The sequence below is a fragment of the Chroicocephalus ridibundus genome, chromosome 24 (genome assembly GCF_963924245.1).
Source record: "Chroicocephalus ridibundus chromosome 24, bChrRid1.1, whole genome shotgun sequence".
Lineage (NCBI taxonomy): Eukaryota > Metazoa > Chordata > Aves > Charadriiformes > Laridae > Chroicocephalus > Chroicocephalus ridibundus.
The window spans coordinates 1,247,482-1,271,078 of record NC_086307.1 but is presented as its reverse complement, the minus strand read 5'-3'; the positions used below and the strand labels follow the sequence as shown (position 1 = coordinate 1,271,078).

The 23,597-nt window shown below is 66.3% G+C and overlaps 3 protein-coding genes across 6 annotated transcripts; 2 read left to right on the top strand and 1 right to left on the bottom strand.

The window, feature by feature from the left end:
- The first annotated feature begins 225 nt into the window (after positions 1-225).
- Positions 226-6,088, top strand: MARS1 (methionyl-tRNA synthetase 1). 2 transcript variants are annotated; one of them, XM_063359048.1, is made up of 22 exons: positions 226-488; positions 613-703; positions 1,221-1,299; positions 1,407-1,541; positions 1,715-1,790; positions 1,903-2,075; positions 2,180-2,292; positions 2,442-2,558; positions 2,672-2,875; positions 3,021-3,222; positions 3,337-3,411; positions 3,494-3,664; positions 3,764-3,859; positions 3,950-4,067; positions 4,299-4,512; positions 4,594-4,725; positions 4,837-4,941; positions 5,018-5,201; positions 5,324-5,395; positions 5,490-5,516; positions 5,639-5,746; positions 5,833-6,088. In XM_063359048.1, exons 1-22 carry the CDS (start codon positions 386-388, stop codon positions 5,983-5,985), a joined length of 2,748 nt encoding a protein of 915 aa, XP_063215118.1. In that variant the 5' UTR covers positions 226-385; the 3' UTR covers positions 5,986-6,088. The 2 variants fall into 2 exon arrangements, with proteins under 2 accessions (XP_063215118.1, XP_063215117.1); XM_063359047.1 differs by lacking the exon at positions 5,490-5,516.
- DDIT3 (DNA damage inducible transcript 3) lies at positions 6,044-7,619 on the bottom strand. Its single transcript, XM_063359056.1, has 4 exons — positions 7,496-7,619; positions 6,990-7,037; positions 6,702-6,866; positions 6,044-6,604 (listed from the first exon to the last, which is right to left on the bottom strand). Exons 3-4 carry the CDS (start codon positions 6,840-6,842, stop codon positions 6,194-6,196), a joined length of 552 nt encoding a protein of 183 aa, XP_063215126.1. The 5' UTR covers positions 6,843-6,866; positions 6,990-7,037; positions 7,496-7,619; the 3' UTR covers positions 6,044-6,193.
- A 198-nt stretch (positions 7,620-7,817) lies between these two features.
- Positions 7,818-15,510, top strand: MBD6 (methyl-CpG binding domain protein 6). Of its 3 annotated transcripts, XM_063359200.1 has the most exons (13): positions 7,818-8,135; positions 8,727-8,799; positions 9,177-9,325; positions 9,414-9,516; positions 9,692-9,857; positions 10,186-11,202; positions 11,602-12,119; positions 12,736-12,898; positions 13,047-13,174; positions 13,621-14,076; positions 14,490-14,542; positions 14,632-14,707; positions 14,847-15,057. In XM_063359200.1, exons 3-13 carry the CDS (start codon positions 9,213-9,215, stop codon positions 14,913-14,915), a joined length of 2,862 nt encoding a protein of 953 aa, XP_063215270.1. In that variant the 5' UTR covers positions 7,818-8,135; positions 8,727-8,799; positions 9,177-9,212; the 3' UTR covers positions 14,916-15,057. The 3 variants fall into 3 exon arrangements, with proteins under 3 accessions (XP_063215270.1, XP_063215269.1, XP_063215268.1); XM_063359199.1 differs by lacking the exon at positions 14,490-14,542 and having other exon boundaries at positions 12,739-12,898; positions 14,847-15,510; XM_063359198.1 differs by lacking the exon at positions 14,490-14,542 and having other exon boundaries at positions 14,847-15,510.
- The last annotated feature ends 8,087 nt before the right edge of the window (positions 15,511-23,597 follow it).

Here is a 23,597-nt window from a genome sequence, read left to right as displayed (position 1 = left end):
ACGGGACGGGGCGGCGAGGCCCTTGCCCCGCGGCGGGGCAGGACGGGGGGGACCGCCGGGGAGGACGAGGGGGAGCCTCCCAGCGGGCACGGAGCGTGTCCCGCAGGGTCGGCGGGGGCTGCGGGCGGCGTTGCGGAGCCGGGAGCGGAGGGTGCTACGGGAGGCGGCGGCCGCGCCCAGCAGCCATGGCAACCCGGGCGGGCCGGTTCCCGCGTCGCCATGGCGACCGGCGCTCTCGCGAGAGTTAGGGGGCGGCACCGCGCGGGGCATAGTGGGAGGTGTAGTCCGACGGGCGGCGCTTCCGGCGTGCCCCGCGCGGGGCATTGTGGGAGCTGTAGTCCGACGGGGCGGCGCTTCCGGCCTGCCCCGCGCGCGGCCCGGCACCATGCGGCTGCGGCTGGCGGCGGGCGGCCCCGCCGCGCTCAAGGTGATGGCGGCCGCCGGCGCCGCCGCCGCCCCGGTGCAGCTCCTCTGGGACGGCCCTTCAGGTGAGACCACGGCGACGGCGGCGGCGGCTCCCTTCCTCTTCCTGGCAGGGAGCCCCCGGCACCGGGCCCGGTGAGTCCCGCCCCGCGGCGGGGGCTGACGGGCCTGCTCTCCCCCACCCCGCAGAGCGGCCCCTCGCCCCGCTGAGCCCCCCGTGGGCGCCCGCCCTGGAGCTGGACAGCGGCACCGTCCTCTTCTCCCCGAACGCCATCTGCCAGTGAGTACCGACGGCCGGGGGGGGGCGGTCCCCCGGCCTCCAGCTCCGCCCCCTTCCTCATCCCCCCCCACCCCCTCTTCCTCACCTCCCTCCCTTGCCCCCCCCACTTCCCCCTCCTCGCCCCCCACTCCCCTTCTTCACCACCCCTTCCCTTCTTCACCCCCCTTCCTCACCCCCCCACCCCCTCTTCCTCCCCTCCCCCTCCTCGCACCCCTCTCCCGCGCCCCCCTCACGCTCCCCCCTCCCTGCCCCCACCCCCCTTCTTCACCCCCCCTCCTCATACCCCCCTTCCTCACCCCCCCACCCCCCCTTCCTCACCTCCCCCCTCCTCCCCCCCCCCCCCCGGCTCCTCCCTCCTCGCCCCCCACCCCTCTTCTTCACCCCCCCTTCCTCGCCCCTCCCTCCTCGCCCCCCACTCCTCCCCTCACATGCACCCCTCCACCCCCCCTTCCTCCTCCCCCCTTCCTCACCCCACCCCCCCTTCCTCATCCCCCCCTCCTTTCTCTCCCCCCCCCAGGTTCTTCTTCCTGGCCCACGGTGAAGAGCCCACCGACCTCACCAACCAGTGGCTTGAGTGGGAGGCTACTGAGCTGCAGGTGGGTGCCCCAGGGGTTCGGCAGCTTCTCCCCTGCCTACGGACCACCCCCCCTCACCCCCCCGCCCCCATCCCAAACTGACCCCTCCTGTCTCTGCCTGCTCCCAGCCGGCTGCCTCGGTGGCCCTGTATGCTCAGCTGGTGCAGGGCAAGAAGGGGCTGGAGGCGGCGGAAGCCCTGGGGAAGCTGCTGGCCCACATCGAGCAGAATTTGTCCAGGAGAGGCACTGCCTACCTCGCTGGGGTGAGTGGGACTGCGGAGTGCGGGGGGTGGGGAGAGACTGACCGCTGGGGAGGCAGGGGGGACCCTTCTCCTTGGAGAGCTGAGCTTGCTGCTGCCTGCCCTGAGGCAGAGCCCTGAGGCAGAGCCCTGAGGCTGGGGCTGCCTCAAGGCCTGACTCCGCTCCTCTGGCCCAGGACACCGAGTCAGTGGCTGATGTGGTTGTGTGGGGTACCTTGTTCCCCATCCTCCGGGACGAGACCAGCCTGCCAAGTAAGAGCGAAACAGGGGTGCCAAGGGAGAGCATTCCTCGCGTTCCTATGGCTGTAGGAATCACGCTGTGTGCTCACGCTCTCTCTCTCTCTGCGCCCCCCCACCCTCAAAGTTGAGCTGCAGGCGCTGAGGACCTGGTTCCAGAGCATGACGCTCTCGGAGGCATGCAGGAAAGCTGCCGACTCCGTTCTGATGCCCAAGGCGCTGCTGGAATTCAAGTCCTACCTGCAGAAGCAGCCTCCGCCCTGCCTGGCCATGGAGAGAGGCCCCAGTAATGAGCCCGAGGTGCAGCCCTGGCCCCCTGCGCAGCCCTGGCCCAGGGCTCGGGCCCCTGTGGGGCTGGCGGCAGTGGGCACGCAGACCCTCACTGGGACCAGCCTTCTCCACAGGAGGAAGAAGGTTCTGAGCGTGCCCTGACGGAGGAGGAAATCACAGCTGCTGCGGAGGCCTGGGCCCGTGGTGCTGCAGCACTGCCCAAGCCCTGGAAGCCTCAGAAACCTGTGTGAGTCCTAAGGTGACACTAGGGCTGGCTGTCCCAGACCTCCGAGGGGCCTGGTAGGGGCTCCCAAGCTGGTGCGCCCCACATTGTTCTGGGCGCGGGGTGGCCCTGTTGCTCTTTGTGCCTTCTCTGACTGCCCCTGTCCGTGTCAGGCTGCCTGTGGAGGGCATGAGGAACGTCCTGATCACCAGCGCTCTGCCCTACGTGAACAACGTACCCCACCTCGGCAACATCATTGGCTGCGTCCTCAGTGCCGACACCTTTGCCAGGTGAGACCTGGCTGTGGGAAAGCTCCCTGGGGCCGGGGGATCATCACCGGGAGGGGGGGGGGGGCTGCACCGCCCCCAACACCTGCACGGGTGTCACAAGCCCCTGCCTGCAGGTACTGCCGCCTGCGGAACTGGAACACGCTCTACGTGTGTGGCACGGACGAGTACGGCACAGCCACTGAGACCAAGGCTGTGGAAGAGGGGCTGACGCCCCAGGAGATCTGCAACAAGTACAACGCCATCCATGCTGACATCTACCGCTGGTTCGACATCTCCTTCGACTACTTCGGCCGCACCACCACTCCACACCAGACCACGTGAGCAGCTGCGGGCTCGCGTGGGGGCACTGGTGCTGGGGAATGTCGGGGGCGACCCCGGCATCCCTGGCTGAAGGTGCTCTATGGCTCCCCAGGCTTCCCTGCCTGATGGGGCTGCCCCTCTTCTCTTCCTCTCCTGTACCAGGATCGCCCAGGACATCTTCCAGCGCCTGCTGGCCCGCGGTTTCCTGCTGCAGGACACCGTGGAGCAGCTGCGATGTGAGAATTGCCAGCGGTTCCTGGCCGACCGTTTTGTGGAGGGCACCTGCCCCTTCTGCAGCTACGAGGAGGCCCGGGGCGACCAATGTGATAAATGTGGCAAACTCATCAATGCCGTGGAGCTAAAGGTGAGACAGGATCTCTCTAGGGACCGCCCCACCCCACAAACCACCCCCCTGCTCTGCCTGGGACCCCCAGTCTTGTCCTGGGCTTCCTCCAACCCGTGTTTTTCCTCCTGACAGAATCCACAGTGCAAACTCTGTAGGAGCGTCCCCGTGGTGAAACCAACCCAGCACCTCTTCCTGGACCTCCCCAAGGTGAGCTTCATCGCCTGGGGGAGCGGGGAGGGGATGGGGCAGCCCCTGATACCGCTGCCCATCCCTACGTGTTCCCTGGCAGCTGGAGGAGCGGCTGGAGCCCTGGCTGGAGCAGTCCTGGGCCACGGGGGACTGGACGGCCAATGCTCGCTACATCACTCGCTCCTGGATCCGGGATGGGCTCAAACCCCGCTGCATCACCCGCGACCTGAAGTGGGGCACGCCTGTGCCCCTGGATGGCTTCCGCGACAAGGTGGGTCCCCTCTGGCCCCCTCGGTTGCGGTGTCTGTCCCCGGGCACACCCTGCCTGTGGGTCCCATGCTCGCGTAATTCCTCTTCCCCTCCTCCCCAGGTTTTTTATGTGTGGTTTGACGCTCCCATTGGCTACTTGTCCATTACGGCCAACTACACCGACCAGTGGGAGAGGTGGTGGAAGAACCCCCAGCAGGTAAGAGCCTGGCGCTGCTGCAGGGTGGAGGGAGGGACAGAGCTGGATGCCAAGATCCACCAATCTCCCCCCCCGCCACCCCCCCGTCAGGTTGAGCTCTACAACTTCATGGCCAAGGACAACGTCCCGTTCCACAGCGTCGTATTCCCCTGCTCGCTTCTGGGCGCGGAGGACAACTACACCCTGGTGAACCACCTCATTGCTACAGGTACTGGGAATGTCACCAGGGATCATGGGGGGCGGGGGGGTCTCCGTGCTTCCCCGCAGTACTGGGAACAGTCCGGTCTGTCGTGCAAAGTCACAAAACTGCCCTTCGAGCTCAGCACGAGCCTATGAGCGCTTTAACAGTTTCCTCCTGCGTTGAGGGGCTGCTCCCTGCCTGGGAGAGGGCCGGATCCATGCTTGGGCCCCACGGTGGGGTCTCTCCTGTCCTCCCCAGAGTACCTGAACTACGAGGACGGGAAGTTTTCCAAGAGCCGAGGCGTGGGAGTGTTTGGGGACATGGCCAAGGACACCGGCATCCCTGCGGACATCTGGCGCTTCTACCTGCTGTACCTGCGGCCCGAAGGGCAGGACAGTGCCTTCTCCTGGAGCGACCTCATGCTCAAGAACAACTCGGAGCTGCTGAACAACCTGGGCAACTTCATCAACAGGTTCTGAAACGCTCCGGCGGTAGCAGGGGTCATCTCCCTCCCCAGGCTGTGCTCATGCCTGCTCTCTGCCTCTCTCCCCAGAGCTGGCATGTTTGTGTGCAAGTTCTTTGGTGGTACTGTCCCCAACATGGTCCTGACATCGGATGACAAGCGGCTCTTGGCCCGTGTCACCCTAGAGCTTCGCCAGTACCACCAGCTGCTGGAGAAAGTCCGGTGGGTAGCTGAAAGCTTGGGGCTGGAGCAGAGCTGAATTGTCACGAGGGTGGAAGGGCAGAGACCTGCCCCACGGCAGGTGCTCAGCCCCCCTCTGCTTCTCCCCTCCAGCATCCGTGATGCCCTGAGGTGTATCCTGAGCATCTCTCGCCATGGCAACCAGTACATCCAGGTGAATGAGCCCTGGAAGCGGATCAAGGGGGATGAAAAGGACAGGTAGGAGAAAGGGGGAGGATGGGCAGAGGGCAGGGGCTGGGAGCTGGGTGTTGATGAAGGGTTTCCTACCCGGCAGGCAGCACGCGGGCACGGTGACCGGCGTGGCGGTGAACATGGCATCCCTGCTGGCCGTCCTGTTACAGCCCTACATGCCCAGCGTCAGCTCGGCCATCCAGGGGCAGCTCTGCATCCCACCGGACTGCTTCGTCCTGAGCCACGACTTCACCTGCACCCTGCCCCCTGGCCATCGCGTGGGCACTGTAGGTGGTGGCGGCGGCGGGGGGGAAAGAAAGCGTGCTGTGCCCCCCGCCCCGAGCAGCGCAGGGGTGGGATGTGGGGTGCTGGGCCCTGCAGGTGTGACCCCTCTTCTTCCTGGCTGCAGGTGAGCCCCCTTTTCCAGAAGCTGGAGAACGAGCAGGTTGAAGCCTTGCGCAAGCGCTTCGGGGGAGGGCAGGTGAGTGGGGTGGGGGCTGCAGTGCCCCCGCAGCTGCTCCCAGCCTCTCCTCTGCTTTCTGTCCCTCCTCACTCGCTCTCTCTCCTTTTCCCAGCCTGAAGACCTTGCTCTAGAGCCCCAGGTAACTCCCTGGGGTGCTGCAGCAAACCCCCCCGCCTCTCCAGCATGGTGGGGAGGGGGAAATGCAGAGCTCTGCCCCTGGTGCTGCCATCGGGGCTCACACCTGTTTTTGTCCTTCCACAGGCCAAACAGACCCCTCCAGCTTCCGACCCCTCTCCAGCCTCAGCGCCCCTCCTGCCTCTAGGTGACCCCCAACTGATCCAGCAGCTGACAGAGGAGGTGGTCAAGCAGGTGAGTGATGGTGGATGGGGGGGATGGCCCTATTTTAACCCCCCCCAGCCCCGCAAGCCCTCATCAACGCCCCCTGCCTGCCCCAGGGCAACCACGTGCGGCAACTGAAGGCTAACAAGGCGGAGAAAGCCCAGGTCGACGCAGAGGTGGCCAAGCTGCTGGAGCTGAAGAAGCAGCTGGCAGTAGCTGAGGGCAAAAGCCCCGAAGTCCCTGTGCCCAAGGGGAAGCGGAAGAAGTAGCACCTGGCTCCTGCGCTGGGGAGCAGCTCCAGCACTACCCAGAGACCAGACTGGGCTGTGGCGGGCGGTTACGTGCATGTAATAAAATGCAAAAGCTATACAATGGCGTATGGAAGCAGTGCCCTCCCCACGGCATCAGTCTGTGCCGGCGGGGCATTGCCCCTCCAGTTCATGGCTGCCCCCCAGGTCCACGGGGGCCGTGGTGGTGCTAATTGCGGCGGATGTTGACGATGCGGTCGATGAGGGCCGCCCTCGTACGCTCCACCTCAGCGCTGAGCCGCCGGATCTCCTCCCGCAGCTGCTCGTTGTGGGCCGTCAGCTCCAGCACCCGCTGCTCGTTGGCCCGCTCCCGGCTCTTCGCCAGCTCCCTGCTGGCCGCTGGGCCACCGCACCTCTTCCTTTTCACCCCACGCCCCGTGCCTGCCCCCGCCTCATCCTCCTCCGCAGCTGGCCGGGGCGGGGGGCTGCTGCTGGAGGCCAAGCCCGGGGGTCCTGCTGGCTGCGTGCCCGCTGTGCTTTCTGGTCCCAGCAGCTCCAGCAGCTCCGCAGCCAGGGCAGCATCCAGCTCGCAGCCCTCCGGCCCCCCACCGGCGGCCCCCTCCGTGCCCCACAGCGGAGCCTGTGGGGAGAGAGGAGCCAGCACCAGGCAATAGGTGTCCCCTGCCCTGTCACCCCCCCCCACACCCACCTGGACTGTCACCGACCCCCCATCTCACCTGTTCAGCCCCCCAGGGTGTAGAGGGCCCACTGGGCTCCGCTGCTGCCAGCACCTCCTGCAGGTCCTGGTACCAGGCCTCCAGCTCCCAGCTGGGCAGGGCGCCAGCAGGTGTCCCCGCAGGCAGCCCCTCGGCTGCCATTGTCACCTCCAGGCCAGCGCGGGGCTGGGGGGGAAAGGGGGTGAGGGGGGGCCAGGACCCCCAGCTCTGGGGTGTCGCTCCCCGCAGAGGGGGGGGTGGGCTGGTCTCCAGCAGCCCCAGGGTGTTTCCCCCACCCCCCCCAGTTACCTGCTCTCAGGTGTGGTGGCCGACAAGGATGCACTTTCTCCTGGATGCCTGGGGGGGGGAGGAAGAGGGGCAGAGTCAGACTTTGCCCTCCCCCGCCCCCCCCAGAGGGTTCCCTAGGGGTTCAGAGTACCCACCCCGCTCTCGGGGGCGCTGCCAGCTCAGGGGAGGGAGGACGAAAACATACGGGTCTGCCCTGCCCCGGGGGGGGTGTGTGTGCGCTGCGGGGGCGGCCTGCGGGCACCCTGGTGGGCCCCCAGCACCGATGGGCATGATATCAACACCTCCTCCCCCCGCCCCGAGGGCCGCTCCCCACTGTCCCGCCCCCGCCAGCAGCCCCCGGTATGTCTGTCGTCGTCCTATCCCCCCCAGCCCCCGACGCTCCTTCGTCCCCCCTCCCTCCGGAGCCCGGCCCCCGGCAGCAACCCCCCTCCCCCCACAGCATCCCCCGAGGTCCTTCCGTCCCTCCTCCCCCCGGCAAGGCCCCAGAGGCGGTTCTCCCCCCGCACCTTCCTGGGCGGCCCCGGCTCCCCGCGGCCCCGGCCCGAGCGCTGCCCCCCGCTCATCGTCGCCCGCATCGTCCTCGCGCTGCTCCGCTCCCGCCGCGCCGCCGCCGCCCGCGCCCCCTTTTTAAGGTTCACGCGCCTGACGCAACGCTCGTGCCGGCCGCAGCCAACCGGCGCCCGCCGCGCCGTGACGCGCGGGGCGGTGCCAGCCAATCGGAGCGGGCGGAGGAGAGGCGGGGAGGGGGGGAGCGGTCCCGGTGGGGGTGAGTCACGCGGGGGGATGATGCAATGGTTGGAAACCGGCCCCGCCCCGCCTTAAAGGGCCCGCAGCGCCGCGGCGGGGGAGGGCCGGGCCGTGCGGCCGCAGCCTCCTCCAGCCCCGGGGCGCGGTGCGGCCCCGGCCTCGGCCCCATCACAGCCCCGGCGTTTCCCAGGACACGGGCGGCGTCGCCCCGGTGAGGCGCCGGGGTGGGGGGGCCATACCCGGTGCCCCCCTTCCCCCGTGAGGCACGCCGGGATCGCCCCCCCCCCCCACCTCCTCCCCCCGCCCCGCCGCCGCCGCCGCCGCGCGCGCGCTGTCCCGCCTCTTCCTGGCGGGGCCGAAGCGGGGACCCGGTGCCCGGTGCCGCCGCCATGACCGCAGGTGGGTGCGGGGCCGGGGCGCCCTGTTCCCCCCTCCCCCGCCGGCTGAGGACACACACGCATGTCACGCCCCCCCCCCCCGCCATTCTCACTCCCCTCCCCCCGCAGCGGCGGTGGGGGGGTGACCCCCCACCTCGGTGGGGGGCTGTGGGGGGCTTGGCCTGTGTCCATCCCCCCTCCGGTGTTCGGGGGAGGGGGGGGGACGACGACACGGTGACCCCACCGCCCCCTCGTTACCCTCCCCTGGGGCGGGGGCGATGGGGAGGGTCACCTGCGTGTCACCGCCTGGGGGACCGGGGCGGGGGGGGGGAACGACAGGAGCCCGCCTGCGGGGCCCTGCCTGGGTGCTGCTGCCCGCCCCCCCTCCCCCCCTCCCAGCTGCGGGGCCCTGTCCGGGTGCTGCTGCCCCCCCCAGCCCCCGGCCTGTGGGGCCCTGCCTGGGTGCTGCCCCCCCACCCCCGGCATGGCTGTGGGGTCCTGCCTGGGTTCTGCGCCCCCCCGCCCCCGGCTGTGGGGCCCTGCCCGGGTGCTGGCCCCCCCCCCCCAGCCCCCGGCTTCCCCCAAGTTCAGGCTGAGCCTCTCTGCCCTGCAGCTCCGGGGCAGCGCCGGGCACCGCCGCCCCCCGCCCGTGGGCTCGACGCCGAGATGCTCGCAGGGATAAGCAGGTGAGAGGTGCTCCCCCACCCCGGCTCCGGTCCCCTCGGGCCCCCCCCCCTCCAGCGGGATTAGGCCCCGCGGCAGCTGTTGGCCTTTTCACTGTGGTTCCTCGACGGCGGTTTGTAGGTCACTGTTGTCCCTTCCCGACCCAAACACCGGGATTAACAGGGCGGGGGGGGGGGGGCAGCTGCTCTCCCCAGTCCCGCTCCATATCCCTGGGCACCCCCTGAGGACCCCTGCTGCTGCCTTATGGCTCTGCCCCCCCCACCCAGTGCCCTGGCACCCCCGGTCCTGCTGTGTCCTGTTGTCCTGTTTGCTTCCCGCCACCCCCCCGCCACGTTCTCGGTGTGACACCCCCCCACCCCCCCCACAACCCCCCCGGCAGTGCCCGCCGCAGGTGTCAGTGCGACGTGGGGCCACAATGAGCAGCGGCGATGGTGGCACCAGGACAGACCGACCCGCATCCCCGTCGGCCGGGCCCGTGCCCGTGGGCTGGCAGCGCAAGGTGGAGGAGGGCTCTGTCTGCTACATCAGGTAGGAGCAGGCCCCCCCCCCCGCCATCCCACCCCCTAACCCCTCTCCCCAGCCCCCCCCTCACCCCCTGTGCCCCCCCCCCCCCCAGCCCCAGCGGCGCGGCGCTGACCTCACTGGAGCAGACCTGCGCCTACCTCCTGGCCGACGGGACCTGCAAGTGTGGCCTCGAGTGTCCCCTCGACATGCACAAGGTCTGGGGCGGGGTGGGGGGGGGGGGGGGAGGGCTGCGCCGGGGCACCCCCTGGACATGGCGGGGGGTGGGGGGGGCTGCGAAGGATGGCCCTGGCTGCGGGAAGGGGGAGTGAGATCTGGGGGTCCCCTGCAGGGGGGCTGGTCGCCGCTTTCAGCCTGCTCCCGTCCCTGCAGGTATTTAACTTCGACCCGGGGGCAGCGGTGGCCGGGCGAGGGGCCCCTGGAGCCCAGGGCCAGCAGGACATGACCAAACTCTGCAACCACCGCCGGAAAACAGCAGCCATGGCCACGCTCTACCGCAGCATGGAGGGCCCCCCAGGCCTCTGCCGCCCAGGCACAGGTACCAGGATCCGCGCTAGTTCCTGGCCCGTCCTCCCCCGAGTCCCCGCTGGTGTCCCGTCCTTGTCCCCGTCACCACCCGGTCGTGCCTCGCCGGTCCCAGACCCTTCCTGTCTCCCTTGTACGTCCTGGGTTCTCGCCACCCACCCCAGTCCCCTCGGTGCCCTCCTGCTTTCCCCGCAGTTCCCAGGGCTCCCCCGTTGCCTCTGTCCGCATCCTGTCCCCCCTGCCATCTTTCCCGTCCCCCCCGCCTTCCCAATCCATCCCAGTTTACGGATGGGGTGCCCAGGCCCTGCTGGTGCCTGCCTGACCCCCGTGGTTCCCTGCAGGTCCCGGCCTGACCCCGCTGCTCTCAGCAGAGGGGCACCCGCCCACTGTCCCCAGCACCGGCACCCCCCTGCCCGGCGCTCTCGGCAGCTTCCCCAGGGTCCCCTTGGGGACGAAGACCCCGGAGGCCACATCTACCCCCACGGGGACCTGGCTCGTCGCCTCGCCCTTCCTGCAGCCCCATGGCATCGTCCCTGGGGCCGCCGGCACCCCTGACGCCTGCTCACCTACTAGCCCCTGCTTTGGCCTCCCCTTGCCCCCGCCGGATGCAGCCACTCCCCCCAGATCCCCCGTGGCCCAGAGCCAGTGCCCCCCGGGCAGGACTAGCAACTGGGCAGGCCCATCGCAGGGGGCCACTGGAGAAGGGCCGGGGCCGTCCCTGTCAGCCACCACCAGTGCCCCCCAGGTGGGCGAGGTGGATTCTCCAGTCAGCGATGCCTTAACCAGCCCCAGCAGCAATAACCCACCAGTGCCCTTAGACGCTGTCCCCGAGGGCGGAGGCTTTTTGGGGCTGCCACCAACAAGCCCCCCCTTCCCTGCCAGCAGCCTGCTGAGCTCGGCCGCCGAGGCCCAGCTGGGCAGCCCCCACCCCACGCCCGCCCCCAGCACTTTACCCCCCTGCCCGCTCCCCCCCGCCACGTTGCTCTCTCTCCTGGCTGAGTGCGCCCCGGGCAGGGGGGCCCGATGGCGCCCCGACCCCCCAGAGCCGGCAGCTTCCAGGGTGCCCCCTGAACCCAAAGGGACGCCCCCCGCGGTGATCGGGCAGCCTCTGGTAGCCCTGCTGAGCCTGCTGGGTGCTCAGGGCTACCCCGGGGAAGGGGGTCCAGGGGGGTCCAACCTTCCACTGGGCCCCCTGCCTGCCACCAACGGCTCGCCCTGCCCTGGCACTGGGCTCCTGCCCCCTGGCCGGGACGTCAGCGGGCAGCTCCTGGGTCTCTTCGGGCAGCTGGCAGCATCTTCCGAACCCACCTCAGGGACCTCCCCGCGGTCAAAAGCCTCTGGCCCGACCGGTGGCCCAGGTACGTGGGGCAGTGCCCGTAGGGCCAGGCAGCTGGTGGGGAGCAGGGGGGACGGACCCCACCCTGGGGTGGCTGCAGCAGCGGTGCTGGGGAGGTTCCTGCCCCGAGAGAGCCCCCTGCATCCGTGGGGCTGGGCCGGGAGGCGGTGGGACGCAGTGGGAGGTGGCCGTGGGTCCGTGCTGCGGGTGGTGGGACCTGGTAGGATGCGATCCTGGATCTCGCCGGTATGTGGTGGGACCCGGTGGGACGTGGCTGTGGTTCGCGTGGGATGTGGTGGGACCCGGCTGCGGGATCGTTCCGGTGGGATGCGTGGGTCTGGCAGGATGGGGGTGGTTTGCGTCTGTAGGCCTGCTGCGGACGTGGCCGTGGCAGCCCCGTGCTCTGCCCTCTCCCCTGCAGGTGCTGCAGCTTCTCCAGGTGTCCCCAAAGGCGCTGTGGCCCCAGGGGCTGGCAGTAATCGGGAGGGGGGTGCTGGGGGGGTGCCGGGCTGCCCGCTGCCCCCTGCGACCAAACCCGTAGCCTTGGCGGGGCAGGAGCAGGCGCTGGCACTGGGGGGCTCCCTGCCACCGGGCCTCCTCCTGGCCACCCTGCCCTTCTCGCTAGCCCTGGGCCAGCACCCCCCAGCCTGCGGGGGAGACCCCGAGGGGCCCAGCCTGCCCTCCCTGCTGGCGGCCTCTCTGCTCCCGCTGCCCCTCGGCGTCTCCCTGCCCGCCCTGGACCTGCTGCCCTCGCCGGGGACGCTGCTCTCTGCCCTGCTGCCCCTGTCCCCCACCCCTCGCCAGAGGAGCCCCGAGGGCTGCCCGGCGCTGCCCAACCGAGCCCCGTTCTTCTCCGCGCTGCCCGCCTCCCTCGCCCTCCACCCTGCACTGCTGGCTGCCGGGTTGGGCCCCCCCGAGCCTGCCCCCGCCGCCCCCCCGGTGAGGGAAGCCCCTGGGAACAGGGGGGTTGCCCCAGGGAGGTGTGTGTGGGGGGGTGGTATCTGTGCCTTGGAAGGAGGAGGGTGATGAAGGGGGAGTTTCCCCCTTGCTAAGGGCGGGGGGCGATGGGTGAAGCTGTTTCCTCTCTTCAGGGGAATGGGTAATGGTACCTGGCGGGGGGGGATTGGGGGGGGGATTGGGGGAGGATTTGGAGGGGGGGGATTGGGGGGGGGGGGTTGCCCCCGCAGGTGCATGATCTCAGGTGTGTATTTAAGCCTGGGGAAGAGGAAGGAATTTGCCAGCAGCGCAGCAGCAGGGGGGACGTGGTCCCCGAGGCGCTGGCAGGAGGGGTGTTTGTCACCGGGATGGCGGGCAGGGAGGGAGGGAGGGGAGGGCATTTGCCCCCGGGGAGGAGAACGTGGAAGGGATTGGGGTAGGGGAGGAGCGGCTCCCCCTTGGGAGGAAGGTGGGGGTATTTCTCTGTCCCCGGGGAGGGAGGAGGGCGCTCGTCCCCGGGGCGTGGGAGAAGGACAAGGACACCCTTGGTGGGGGGGCGGGTGCGTGCGTGGCTCTGCCTCGTGTCTTGGGGGCGCCCCCAACTTGCCCTTCTCGCCAGCAGTCCAGCCTTGCCAGCCCCTCTGTGGCACCTACCTCGAGCGGCGCCCTCCCCGCGACTACTGAGCCCCCGGGCGAGGAGGGCCGGGCCCCCGCCAGCCCCACCAGCGCTCTGGAGCCTCTCAACCTGCTGGCGCCCGCCCTGCTCAGTGCCACGCTGCTGGGTGAGTGGCACCTCGGGGACACCCCCAGGCGTTGGCGGAGGGGTGCTTGGTTCCATGGCGGGGGGTGGGGGGGGGGGCACCGGGGGCGTGCTGCGTGCCAGGGGGTGCCCCTGGAAGCATTCTGCTTCTCCCTTGTCCCCCACCCCAGGCAACGTACCGGCGCTGAGCCCCCTCCTCCAGAACCAGCCACTGCTGCCCCCCCTGGGACTGTCCCTAAGTCCGGGCTCCCCCCTCGGCACCGCTGGCCCCCTGGCTAGCCTGCTCCAGAGCCTGCAGGTGGGCTGCAGGGGTGGGGGCGCGAGGGGCAGGGAGGGCTGGAGGGGCCCTGGGACTTTCCGGGGGGTTGGGGGGGGGGACGAACATGTGGGGGTGGCAGGGCCAGGAGGTGCTGGGCAGTGGTTTGCGAAGGGCAGGGGAGGGCATGGGAAAGGATGGGGGGGGGGCGTAGGGTTGTCGGAGGGGGAAAACGTGGGGACTTGGGGAGCGTGCGGAGCCTGGGGGTGTTAGGGGAATGGCGGGCTTTGGGGGGGCTTGGCGGGGGTTGCAGGGGGGGTGTCGGTGTGCCGCAGGAGTGATGGGGAAACATGGAAGGTGAACACGGGCTGCAGGGAGGATCCAGGGCTGGGCTGGGCCGGGGGGAGGGTATGGGGGTTGTATGGGACAAGGAGGGATATGGTGTGGGGGGGGGGTGCTGACTCTCGCTGCCCCCCCCCGCCCGGCAGCTGGGCCCCAGGTTCGGCTCCCCTGAGAAGTCGGCGACACTGTTGGGTCCCAGTGCTGGAGGCTCCCCCAGCCCCCCTGCACCTCCTGCCCCCCCCGAGGGCACCCCAAGTGCCTTAGAGCTCCCTGAGCCCCATCCGGCCGAGCCGGGCAGCCCCAGAGCCAGTGGGGGTGCCCGGGGGTGCCCCACCTCACGGCTCCCCCGCAAACGGGGCCGCCGGTGGGCCGAGGGGCTCGACAGGGAGACGCCGTCCCTTTGTGGGCCCCCCAGCAGCAAGACCCCCCGGCGTGGGGCTGGCCGGGGGGGCTGGAGCACTCGGCGGCACTTCAACGGGCAGGTGGGGGACAAGGGTGGGAAGGGGCTTCCCCCCGCAGCCCCCCCGGCTCCCCACCCTGCCTGGCGCTGCAATGGGAACATCCTGGCCGCTGAGCAGCAGCTCAGAGTGGAGGAGATCAAGGTACTGGGAGCTACTGGGAGCTACTGGGGAACGTTGGATCCTGTGCGGGGGGATGCTACTGGGAGCCCTTGGGTTGGATATAAGGATCCACAGGGCACCGGTGGGGACATACTGGGAGGCGCTGGGTACGACCTTTGGGTGCTGTTGTGGGCATACTGGCGGACGTTGTCTGCTACTGGGAGGTACTGGGGGACGCTGGGAGCATGTGCTGGGATGGGGCATATCATGGGGGAGCAGCAGAGAGATACTGGGACCCAGCGGGGACATTGAGGGGCGCTGGGGAGGGCAGCTGGGAGGGCACTGGGAGTAGGTGTTAGGGTGAACCCAGGGCTGGGAGCTGTAGGGAGGCGCTGGGTGCACTGGGAGACACTGGGGGTACTGGGAACCCCCATGCTGACGCCCTCCTCGCACAGGGGAACTCCCTGCACCTGCGCCCGTCCTGCCGGGGCTGGAGGAGAAAGGCCAGGTGAGCGCAGGGGGGATGTGGGGTGGGGGGAGCCCTGCCACATTCCGTCCCCCCCCTGCCCCCAAGACCTGACCCCCTGGTCCTTGCAGCACCCCCCGGCCCAGCGCCCGCCTGGAGACTCCGCAGCGGAGGGGGCTCAGCACCAGCCCCGGGGCCGGCCCCGCTGTAAGTGGGGACAGGGAGAGCGAGGAGGGGGGTGGGATGGGGCGGGGGGAGATGGGAAGGGAGACTGTCGTGTCCCCCCACCTGCCCCATAATCTGCCCCCCCTCCACCGCCTCTCCCACCCCCTCCCCCGGCTCCCAGGCGGACCTGGCTGTGGCTCGGTGGCCTGGGCGCCCTGTCAAGAACCGCCGGAGGAAGCTGCTGACGTGACAGTGCCGGGGTGGGGGCACCCCCAGCACCCACCTATGGATCATGGCTGGGGCGGGGGGGGGATCACAGCCCCCCCCCCCCCGCCCTCCACCGCTGCGGGCCACAGGCACCGGCAGCACATCCCAGCTGTGGGCATGGCCCGCTCACCTGGGTCCCCCTCTGGCAGCGTTGTTGGGGGGCGGGGGGGGATGCACTGGAGCGGGGGGGTTACTCCAAGCACAGAGTGACTGTCCCCTCCCCAGACGCAGCACTTCCGAAGCCATTTTCTATATGGGGTGGGTCAACGGTGTCATCGTCCCCCCCACCTCCGTCACCCTCGGGGAAGCCCCCATGGCTGGGGGGACAGGATTGGTGCTACGGGACGTACCGAGGGTGGGGGGCGGGGGGGGGGAAGCCATCCCTGCCCGGGGGGCGGGGGGGCAGCTGTCTCCTCTCCCCCCCACCCCGGTACCTCAGGCCCCGGGGGTGTCACGGTCCCAGGGCCAGATCTGCTCAGGGTTAGTTTAGCAAGAGGCTCTCCCTCACCAAAAAACAGGTGTCGTCCGCCCCCACAGCCCTTCCCAGCCCCCCCCCCCCTTGCCATACCAGCAATAATCATCTCTGCCAGCCCGGGGGGGGTGGGGGGGCCCGCGCGCCCCTGCCCTGGGCTGTCCCCGTCCCCACACGCACACGCTACCCCCAGCTCCACGGGTGGCAATGAGGAGACATTTCCCTCTCCCCCCCCCCGTCACCCCTCCCCCCGCCCTGTCCCCCGGGTCACAGCTTTCCGACAGGAATTGGATTTACTGTGCCGGGGGTGGGGGGGGGGTGCGTGGGGGGGTTATGCACCATTAAAAGATGCATTTAAAACCCCACGGCTGGGCCCTGCGCGTGCCCTGAGGTGATGCCAACTTAGATACGCTTTGAGCTGGGCTGGCGATGCCCCCCCCCCGGGTGGGAGGGGGGGGTTCCCCAGCGCTTGCAGGGCCTTTGCTGGGGGTGGGGGTGGGGGGACAGGGATGCCTGGGGGTTGGTGGGGGGCGGGGGGGGGGGGGGGTCTCACTTCTGCATCTCCTTTATACAGGCTTCTGTGTCAGCCGGCTTGTTGTCCGCGACGGGCAGGTTTTCCATCTTTCTCCCTGGGATCTGTGGGGGTTGAGGGGGGGCGGGAGGGGGGAAGGAAGGAGGGTGAATGGGGCGGGGCGGGGGGGGCAGGATGGGGACCCCCCCATCCCCACCCACCGCAGTGTTCTCTGAGAGCATCCGCCGCCCCTGCCCCTCCGGTGTCCAGGACCTTGTGGCTGGGAGGGAGGTGGAAGCTCAGCAGCGGGTGGTGCCGGTGGCCCTCCCCAGGTGCGTGTGTCGTCCCATTCCCCCCCCGCCCCGTCACGCCACGCTGCTGTCCCCAACATCCCCTCCAGCCTCCTGCAGGGCCCCCGGGGCTCACCGCTGGCCGGTTGGGGTGAGACGGCAATGGCGAGGTGGGCAGAACAAGGTGAGGAGGTTTGTCCCACGCCTGGCCCGCTGTCGCCCCCCCCGCCACCGCCATGTCCAGTCCCGCCAGGGTCACCCCCCCACACCCAGCCCCGTGCAAGGGCTTGGGAGTCGTACGGGGTGGGGGGAAGCTGCCACGTCACCGCAGGACTCCCAATTTCATCCTTCCTGGGCTTGTAGCCTGGGATGCTGGGCTCGCTGGTGCTGTTGGAGAAATCTGGAAGAGGAAGAGCCGCTGGGAGGCCTGGGCTGCAGGTGGGGTGGGGACGGACGTGGGGAAACGTGCTCCAAAATACGGAGTGTGTCTGTGCCCTCGACAGAGTTGGCTCAGGGAGCCAGGATCAGAATCACAGAACCACCGAGTGGTTTGGGTGGGAAGGGACCTTAAAGATCATCCCGTTCCACCCCCTGCCCTGGGCAGGGACACCTCCCACCAGCCCAGGTTGCTCCAAGCCCTGTCCAACCTGGCCTTGAACCCCTCCAGGGATGGGGCAGCCACAGCTTCTCTGGGCAACCTGGGCCAGGGGCTCACCCCCCTCATAGCCAAGAATTTCTTCCCGATATCTCACCTAAATCTCCCTCTTCCAGTGTAAAACCCTTCCCCCTCGTCCCATGGCTCCAGTCCCTAAGTGCCATCCCTGGAGGTGTTTAAAAGCCGGGCAGACGCGGTGCTGAGGGACATGGGTCAGTGGTGGTTTGGGCAGTGTTGGGTTGATGGTTGGACTCCATGATCTGAAAGGTCCCTTCCAACCCAGGGAAGTGGTGGAATCGCCAGAGAGTCACAGAACGGTTTGGGTGGGAAGGGACCTTAAAGACCATCCCGTTCCACCCCCTGCCCTGGGCAGGGACACCTCCCCCAGCCCAGGTTGCTCCAAGCCCCGTCCAACCTGGCCTTGAACCCCTCCAGGGATGGGGCAGCCACAGCTTCTCTGGGCAACCTGGGCCAGGGGCTCCTCACAGACACCTCATCCTTGCGTCCCACCTTTCCCCAGCCCCCTGACTCACCCCCACGCTCACCGCCCGGGCGCTTGTCCCTGAACTTCTCGCCGGCAGCGTCCGGGTCGATGATGGGGTGCTCCACAAAGATCACAGAATTGCAGAACAGTTTGGGTGGGAAGGGACCTTTCGAGGTCATTTCGTCCAACCTCCCCTGCCACGAGCAGGGGCGTCTTAGAATCACAGAATCGCGGAATTGTCCAGGTTGGAAAGGACCTTTCGGATCATTGAGTCCAACCATCAACCCAACGCTGACGAAAACCCCATCCCTAAACCATCCAGCTCAGGTTGCCCAGAGCCCCGTCCGACCTGAAGACGCTGGTGGGCTGCCCAGCATCGAGGCAGCCACGAGGGTTTGTCGGCAGAGCTGCCGCCTCTGCCCCAGCCTTTAAAGGAGCTGGTAAAACGGGGTGACGTTTGCCGTTTTATTACCCACAATGAAGCAAAATCCTCCGTCAGGGAGTGTCTTAACGGGATGCTCGACACCGAGATGCGCAGCTCCTTTGCAGCCCCTACTGTTTGCTACGCCGAGGTGCTGTTGGAGCGTATCGAGGGCTGCCAGAGCCAGGGCTGTGGCTGTGAACGCGTCGGACTCAGGGAGGGCTTGGAAAACCGGAGGCGGGGGGGGGGGGGCGCGCGTGAAAGGAAAGAATCTGCGCCTCGGCTCCGAAAGAGAACCCGCGTCAGGGGGTCTGGAACCACAGGGAGATGCGAGAAAGGTTGTGAACAGATGTTCGCAGGTGACGTTTTCACAGCAGGAGGAAGCGTGAGCAGGGGACAGATGCCTGTGACGCTTAAGAGCCCTTCCCGCACGTCCTGTCCCTGGATCCCAGGGGGAAGAGCTCAGCACCTCCCTCCCCGTGTCCCCTCCTCAGGAAGAGCCGAGAGGTCGTCCCTCGGCTTCCTTTTCTCCAGACTAGACAAACCCCCGCGTCCTCCGCTGCTCCTCAGAGGACAGGCTGCCTGGTCCTGTTGCCAGCTTGGTTGCCATCCTCTGGACGTGTTCAAGGACGTTCCCATCCGTCCTAAATGACGGGGCCCAGAACTGCGCACGGTGCCCCATGTGAGGCTGCACCGGCACTGAGTACGGGGGTCTGGTTCCATATAATTCCATATAGTTCCATCAACGAGCTGGATGAGGGGACAGAGCGCACCCTCTGCAACTTTGCTGGTGACATGAAACTGGGAGGGGTGGGCGACACACCAGAAGGCTGTGCCGCCATCCAGCCAGGCCTGGCCGGGCCTGAGAGTTGGGTGGAGAAGAACCTTATGGAGTTCAATGACGGCAAGTGTAGGGTCCTGTGCCTGGGGAGGAACAACACCCCGCAGCGGGACAGGTTGGGGGGTGACCTGCTGGAGAGCAGCTCTGTGGAAAGAGACCTGGGAGTCCTGGGGGATAACGGGATGCCCACAAGCCAGCGATGGGCCCTGGTGGCCAAGAAGGCCAATGTTCTCCTGGGGTGGCCAGCAGGGCGAAGGAGGTCATCTTCCCCCTCCGCTCTGCCCTGGGGAGGCCACAGCTGGAGCACTGGGTCCAGTTCTGGGCTCCCCGGTTCCAGAAGGACGGGGAAGTGCTGGAGAGAGTCCAGCGGAGGCTACGGAGATGCTGAGGGGCTGGAGCATCCATCTCTGTGCTGCGGAAAGGCTGGGAGCCCCGGGGCTGTTCCGCCCGGAGAAGAGCAGGCTGAGGGGGGATCTCATCAACGCTCAGCAATGGCTAAAGGGCGGGGGGTGAGAGGATGGGGCCAGACTCTTCTCAGTGGTGCCCGTGGACAGGACAAGGGGCAATGGGCACAAACTGGAACACGGGAAATTCCATCTCAACAGGAGGAACAACATCTTTCCCGTGAGGGTGGCAGAGCCCTGGCACGGGCTGCCCAGAGAGGGTGTGGAGTCTCCTGCTCTGGAGAGATTCCAAACCTTCCTGGACATGATCCTCTCCCACCTCCGTCTGTGGGTGACCCTGCTTTGGCAGGGGGTTGGACGGGATGGTCTCTGAATCCAAGCCCTGGATTCAGTGGTTTTGTGATCATCGCCGCTTTCGGCCGGCTTGTCACGCTGCCTTTAACGTACCCCGGGACGCTGGTTACCCTCTCGGCTTCTTCGTGAAGGATGGGGAGCCCCTGCGTTGCTCAGGAATTACCTGTTCTGGTTGTCTCCCAGGGAATAAAACAGCAGTCGGAAAAACCCGCCACCGCCCTTGGGTAGATGCTATGGCTTGAGAAACCCTCAACGATTTGTTGTCGTTTAGACAATTATTCTCTCACCTGACGACCCCTCCCCACCCGGGAAGGGGAATCAGGGAAAAACAAAGAAACGTGGGGGTCGAAATATAAACAGATGTAATAGGATGCGACTAAATAATTAACAGCAGTACTAAAGAGCCAGTATCGATCCTGATATTAATATAAGATACACGAGGATCACACGCAGCCCGTTCCGTCACAGAAGCTGTGTGCTCCCCGCAGGGACAGCCAAGGTGGGACCCTGCGAGCGCTGCGGCCGCGGGAGGAAGGGAAGGGCTCGGGGCTCCGGCACCGGAGCGAGGAGTGCTCAGGATGGCAGCCAGCAAGGGGGGAGAGAGAGAGAGAGGAGAGAACTCCTCAGCAAACTTTCTGATTTCTCTGGAATGTGCCGTCCGTGGGATGGAACAACCCCAGTGGGAGCTCGGGGCGAGTGCCCGGGTCTCGCTCCTCCTCCTCCCTGCACCTGTCGAGGCTTGAAAACACCGAAACCTTGAATCCCACATAGCCTAGCTGGCTATAAAGCGAGCATTTGCCCAACTTCAGGCACTATAATCTTCTAAAAGTGCGGTTTTCCTACGCATTAGAAGAGAAATTAGTCCTGTGTCGTGCATCGCTCCGACCAGGACAACAGCAAAGCCCCAAACTCAAGTACTCAGAGACATTAATAACTGGCATCAGTATGCCTGGCGTTAGGAGTCCATTTATACGTATTTAAACTTGCGTACAGAGAAGGCTGTTGCGACGGCTTTGTTCAGCATTTGAAGATCGTCACTCTCTGAAGGATCCTGAGGATGCCAGCCGCGCCATCTGCCTTCAGAGCTTGTTAATTTTTAATCCCCAGGGCTTCTGACAGCTTAGGCCAAGTCGTGCGGCGGTGTAGCGACGGCAGTGAGAACTTTCTCAGCCGGATACAGCTCAGACCGCATCCCGACCAGCTTTTAGTGGAGGATAATCGCTGCGCCACGAGCGCAGCCTCTGGCAATTCCAATTTCCAATTTGAGAGCGCATGGAATTCCCCCAAATTAGGCAGGTAGCAAATATCCCCTCTTCGTGGCCTTGCTAAGGAAAAAAAAAAAAAGGAAAAGAAAAGCTAGAAAGGCTTTCGACGGGACCCGAGAAGCACAGGGATTCGACCCGAGAAGCACAGGGATTCAATATTTTTTTTTAAAAAAAAAAAAAAGGAATAATTAATGCTCAGTGAAACCGACCGAAACCAATACCGAAGTTAACCGCAAATCTGCGAATTATTGGGTTTTAGCGGCAATCCGTACCGTTGACGCATCGGCACGGCAAATCGGAAGCCAAATTTGCAGCCAAGACAAAGGGCACGCCGCCGCTTCTCATTCACGTTTCTTTCTGGCTTCCTTTTGTAGCATCGGAAAGGGGTTGTTCTTTTGGCGATATTTAACGAGTGGGAGGATTGGTAAATCATCGCGGTTCCTGTAGGCCACCCGCTAGTTTTGTTTTCAGCCGGCTTTTACAGAGCCTTGATTCCCTCTTGGCAGACGGCAGAGGCCACCGGCGCGGGACGCACGGCACCGCGCTCAGCCCAGCCGCGGGAGGGCGGAAGGCGCCGGAGGAGCTGGTCCCTCTCCTGGCAGAAGCTGCCGAACTCCTGGCAGGAAGGCAGTTTGGGGAGGATTTAGAATCTCACAGAATCAGAGAATTATAGAGTTGCCCAGGTTGGAAGGGACTTTTCGGATCATCGAGCCCAACCCTCAGCCCAGCACTGACAAAAACCATGTCGCCCAGCACGTCATTTACCCGTCTTTTAATTACCTCCAGGGATGATGACTCCACTGCTTCCCTGGGTGGACAACTCTTGAGAACATTTTCAGTGTAAAAATTTTTCCTAATATCCATCCTAAACCTCCCCTGGCGCAACTTGAGGCCGTCTCCTCTCATTCCTTGGGAGAAGAGACCGACCCCCCCTGGCTACCCCCTCCTTTCAGGGAGTTGTGGGGAGCGAGAAGGTCTCCCCTCAGCCCCCTTTTCTCCAGGCTGAGCCCCCCCGGCTCCCTCAGCCACTCCTCACAAGTTCTCCAGCCCCTTCTCCTTGTGCTCCAGACCCCTCACCACCTCCGTTGCCCTTCTCTGGACTCGCTCCAGCCCCTCAATGTCTTCACAGAATCACAGGATGGTTCGGGTGGGAAGGGACCTTAAAGATGATCCAGTTCCAACCCCCCTGCCCCGGGCAGGGACACCTCCCCCAGCCCAGGTTGCTCCAAGCCCCGTCCAACCTGGCCTTGAACCCCTCCAGGGATGGGGCAGCCACAGCTTCTCTGGGCAACCTGGGCCAGGGGCTCACCCCCCTCACAGCCAAGGATTTCTTCCTCAGATCTCACCTAAATCTCCCCTCTTCCAGTGTAAAACCCTTCCCCCTCCTCCCGTGGCTCCCCTCCCTGCTCCAGAGTCCCTCCCCAGCTTTTCTGGAGCCCCTTGAGGGACTGGAAGGGGCTGGAAGGTCTCCGCGGAGCCTTCTCTTCTCCAGGCTGAACCCCCCCAGCTCTCTCAGCCTGTCCCCACAGCAGAGGGGCTCCAGCCCTCCCAGCGTCTCCGGGGCCTCCTCTGGCCCCACTCCAACAGCTCCGTGTCCTTCTGCTGTCCCCAGAGCTGGAGGCAGCGCTGCAGGGGGGTCTCACAGAGCGGAGCAGAGGGGCAGAATGCCCCCCTCACCCCCCTGCCCATGCTGCTGGGGATGCAGCCCAGTCTGTGGGGGGGTTTCTGGGCTGCAAGTGCCCGTTTCATGCTCATGTTGAGCTTCTCACCCACCAGCCCCCCCAGGTCCTTCTCCTCAGGGCTGCTCTCCAGCCATCCTCCACCCAGCCGGGGTTTGTGCCTGGGGTTGCCCTGACCCAGGGGCAGGACTTTGCACTGGGCCTGGTTGAACTTCAGGAGGTTGGCAGGGTCCCACCTCTCCGGCCTGTCCAGCTCCCTCTGGATGGCATCCCTTCCCTCCAGCGTGTCGTCAGCAAACTCGCTGAGGGTGCCCTCAGTCCCACCGTCCACGTCACCGACAAAGACGTTAAACAGCACCGGTCCCAGCACTGACTCCTGAGCAACGCCACTCGTCACCAGCTTCCACGTAGACATTGAGCCATTGACTGCAACCCTTTGAGTGTGACCATCCAGGCAGTCCCTTATCCACCCAGTGGTCCATCCATCAAATCCACGCTTCTCCAATTTAGAGACCAGGATGTCGTGCGGGACAGCGTCAAACGCTTGCCTAAGTCCAGGTAGATGACGTCGGTCACACTCCCCTTATCTACCAATGCTGTGGCAACATCATAGAAGGCCACCAAATTTGTCAGGCACGATCTGCCTTTGGTGACGCCATGTTGGCTGTCACCAATCACCTCCTTATTTTCCATGTGCCTTAGCAGAGATTCCACAGAATCACAGAATCGTCATGGTTGGAAAGGACCCTTAAGATCATCGAGTCCAACCAGACAACCTACAATCTCTGCCACTAGAGCATGCCCTGAAGTGCCACATCGAGACGTTTCTTAAATACCCCTAGGGATGGTGACTCAACCTCCTTCCAGGAGGATCTGCTCCGTGATCTTGCCAGACACAGAGGCGAAACTGCCCGGTCTGTGGTTCCCTGGATCTTCCTTTTTTCCCTTTTTGAAAATGGGGGTTACGTTTCCCCTTTTCCAACCAGCAGGAACTTCATCGTCTTGTCGTGAGGGGCTCAAAACTGGACCCAATATTCGAGGTGGGGCCTCCCCAGTGCCGAGCACAAGGGGGACGACTGGTTCCCCGGTCGTGCTGGCCACGCTATTGCTGACGCAGGCCGGGACGTTGTTGGCCGCCTTGGCCACCTGGGTACACCGCTGGCTCGTCTTCAGCTGGCTGTCGACCAACATGGCCAGGTCCTTTTCTGCCGGTGTCACGTCCCATGCTCAGGAAAGCGGGGGCGGGAGGTAAGTGACTTCAGATTCATAGATCCCCAGTGACGCGGACT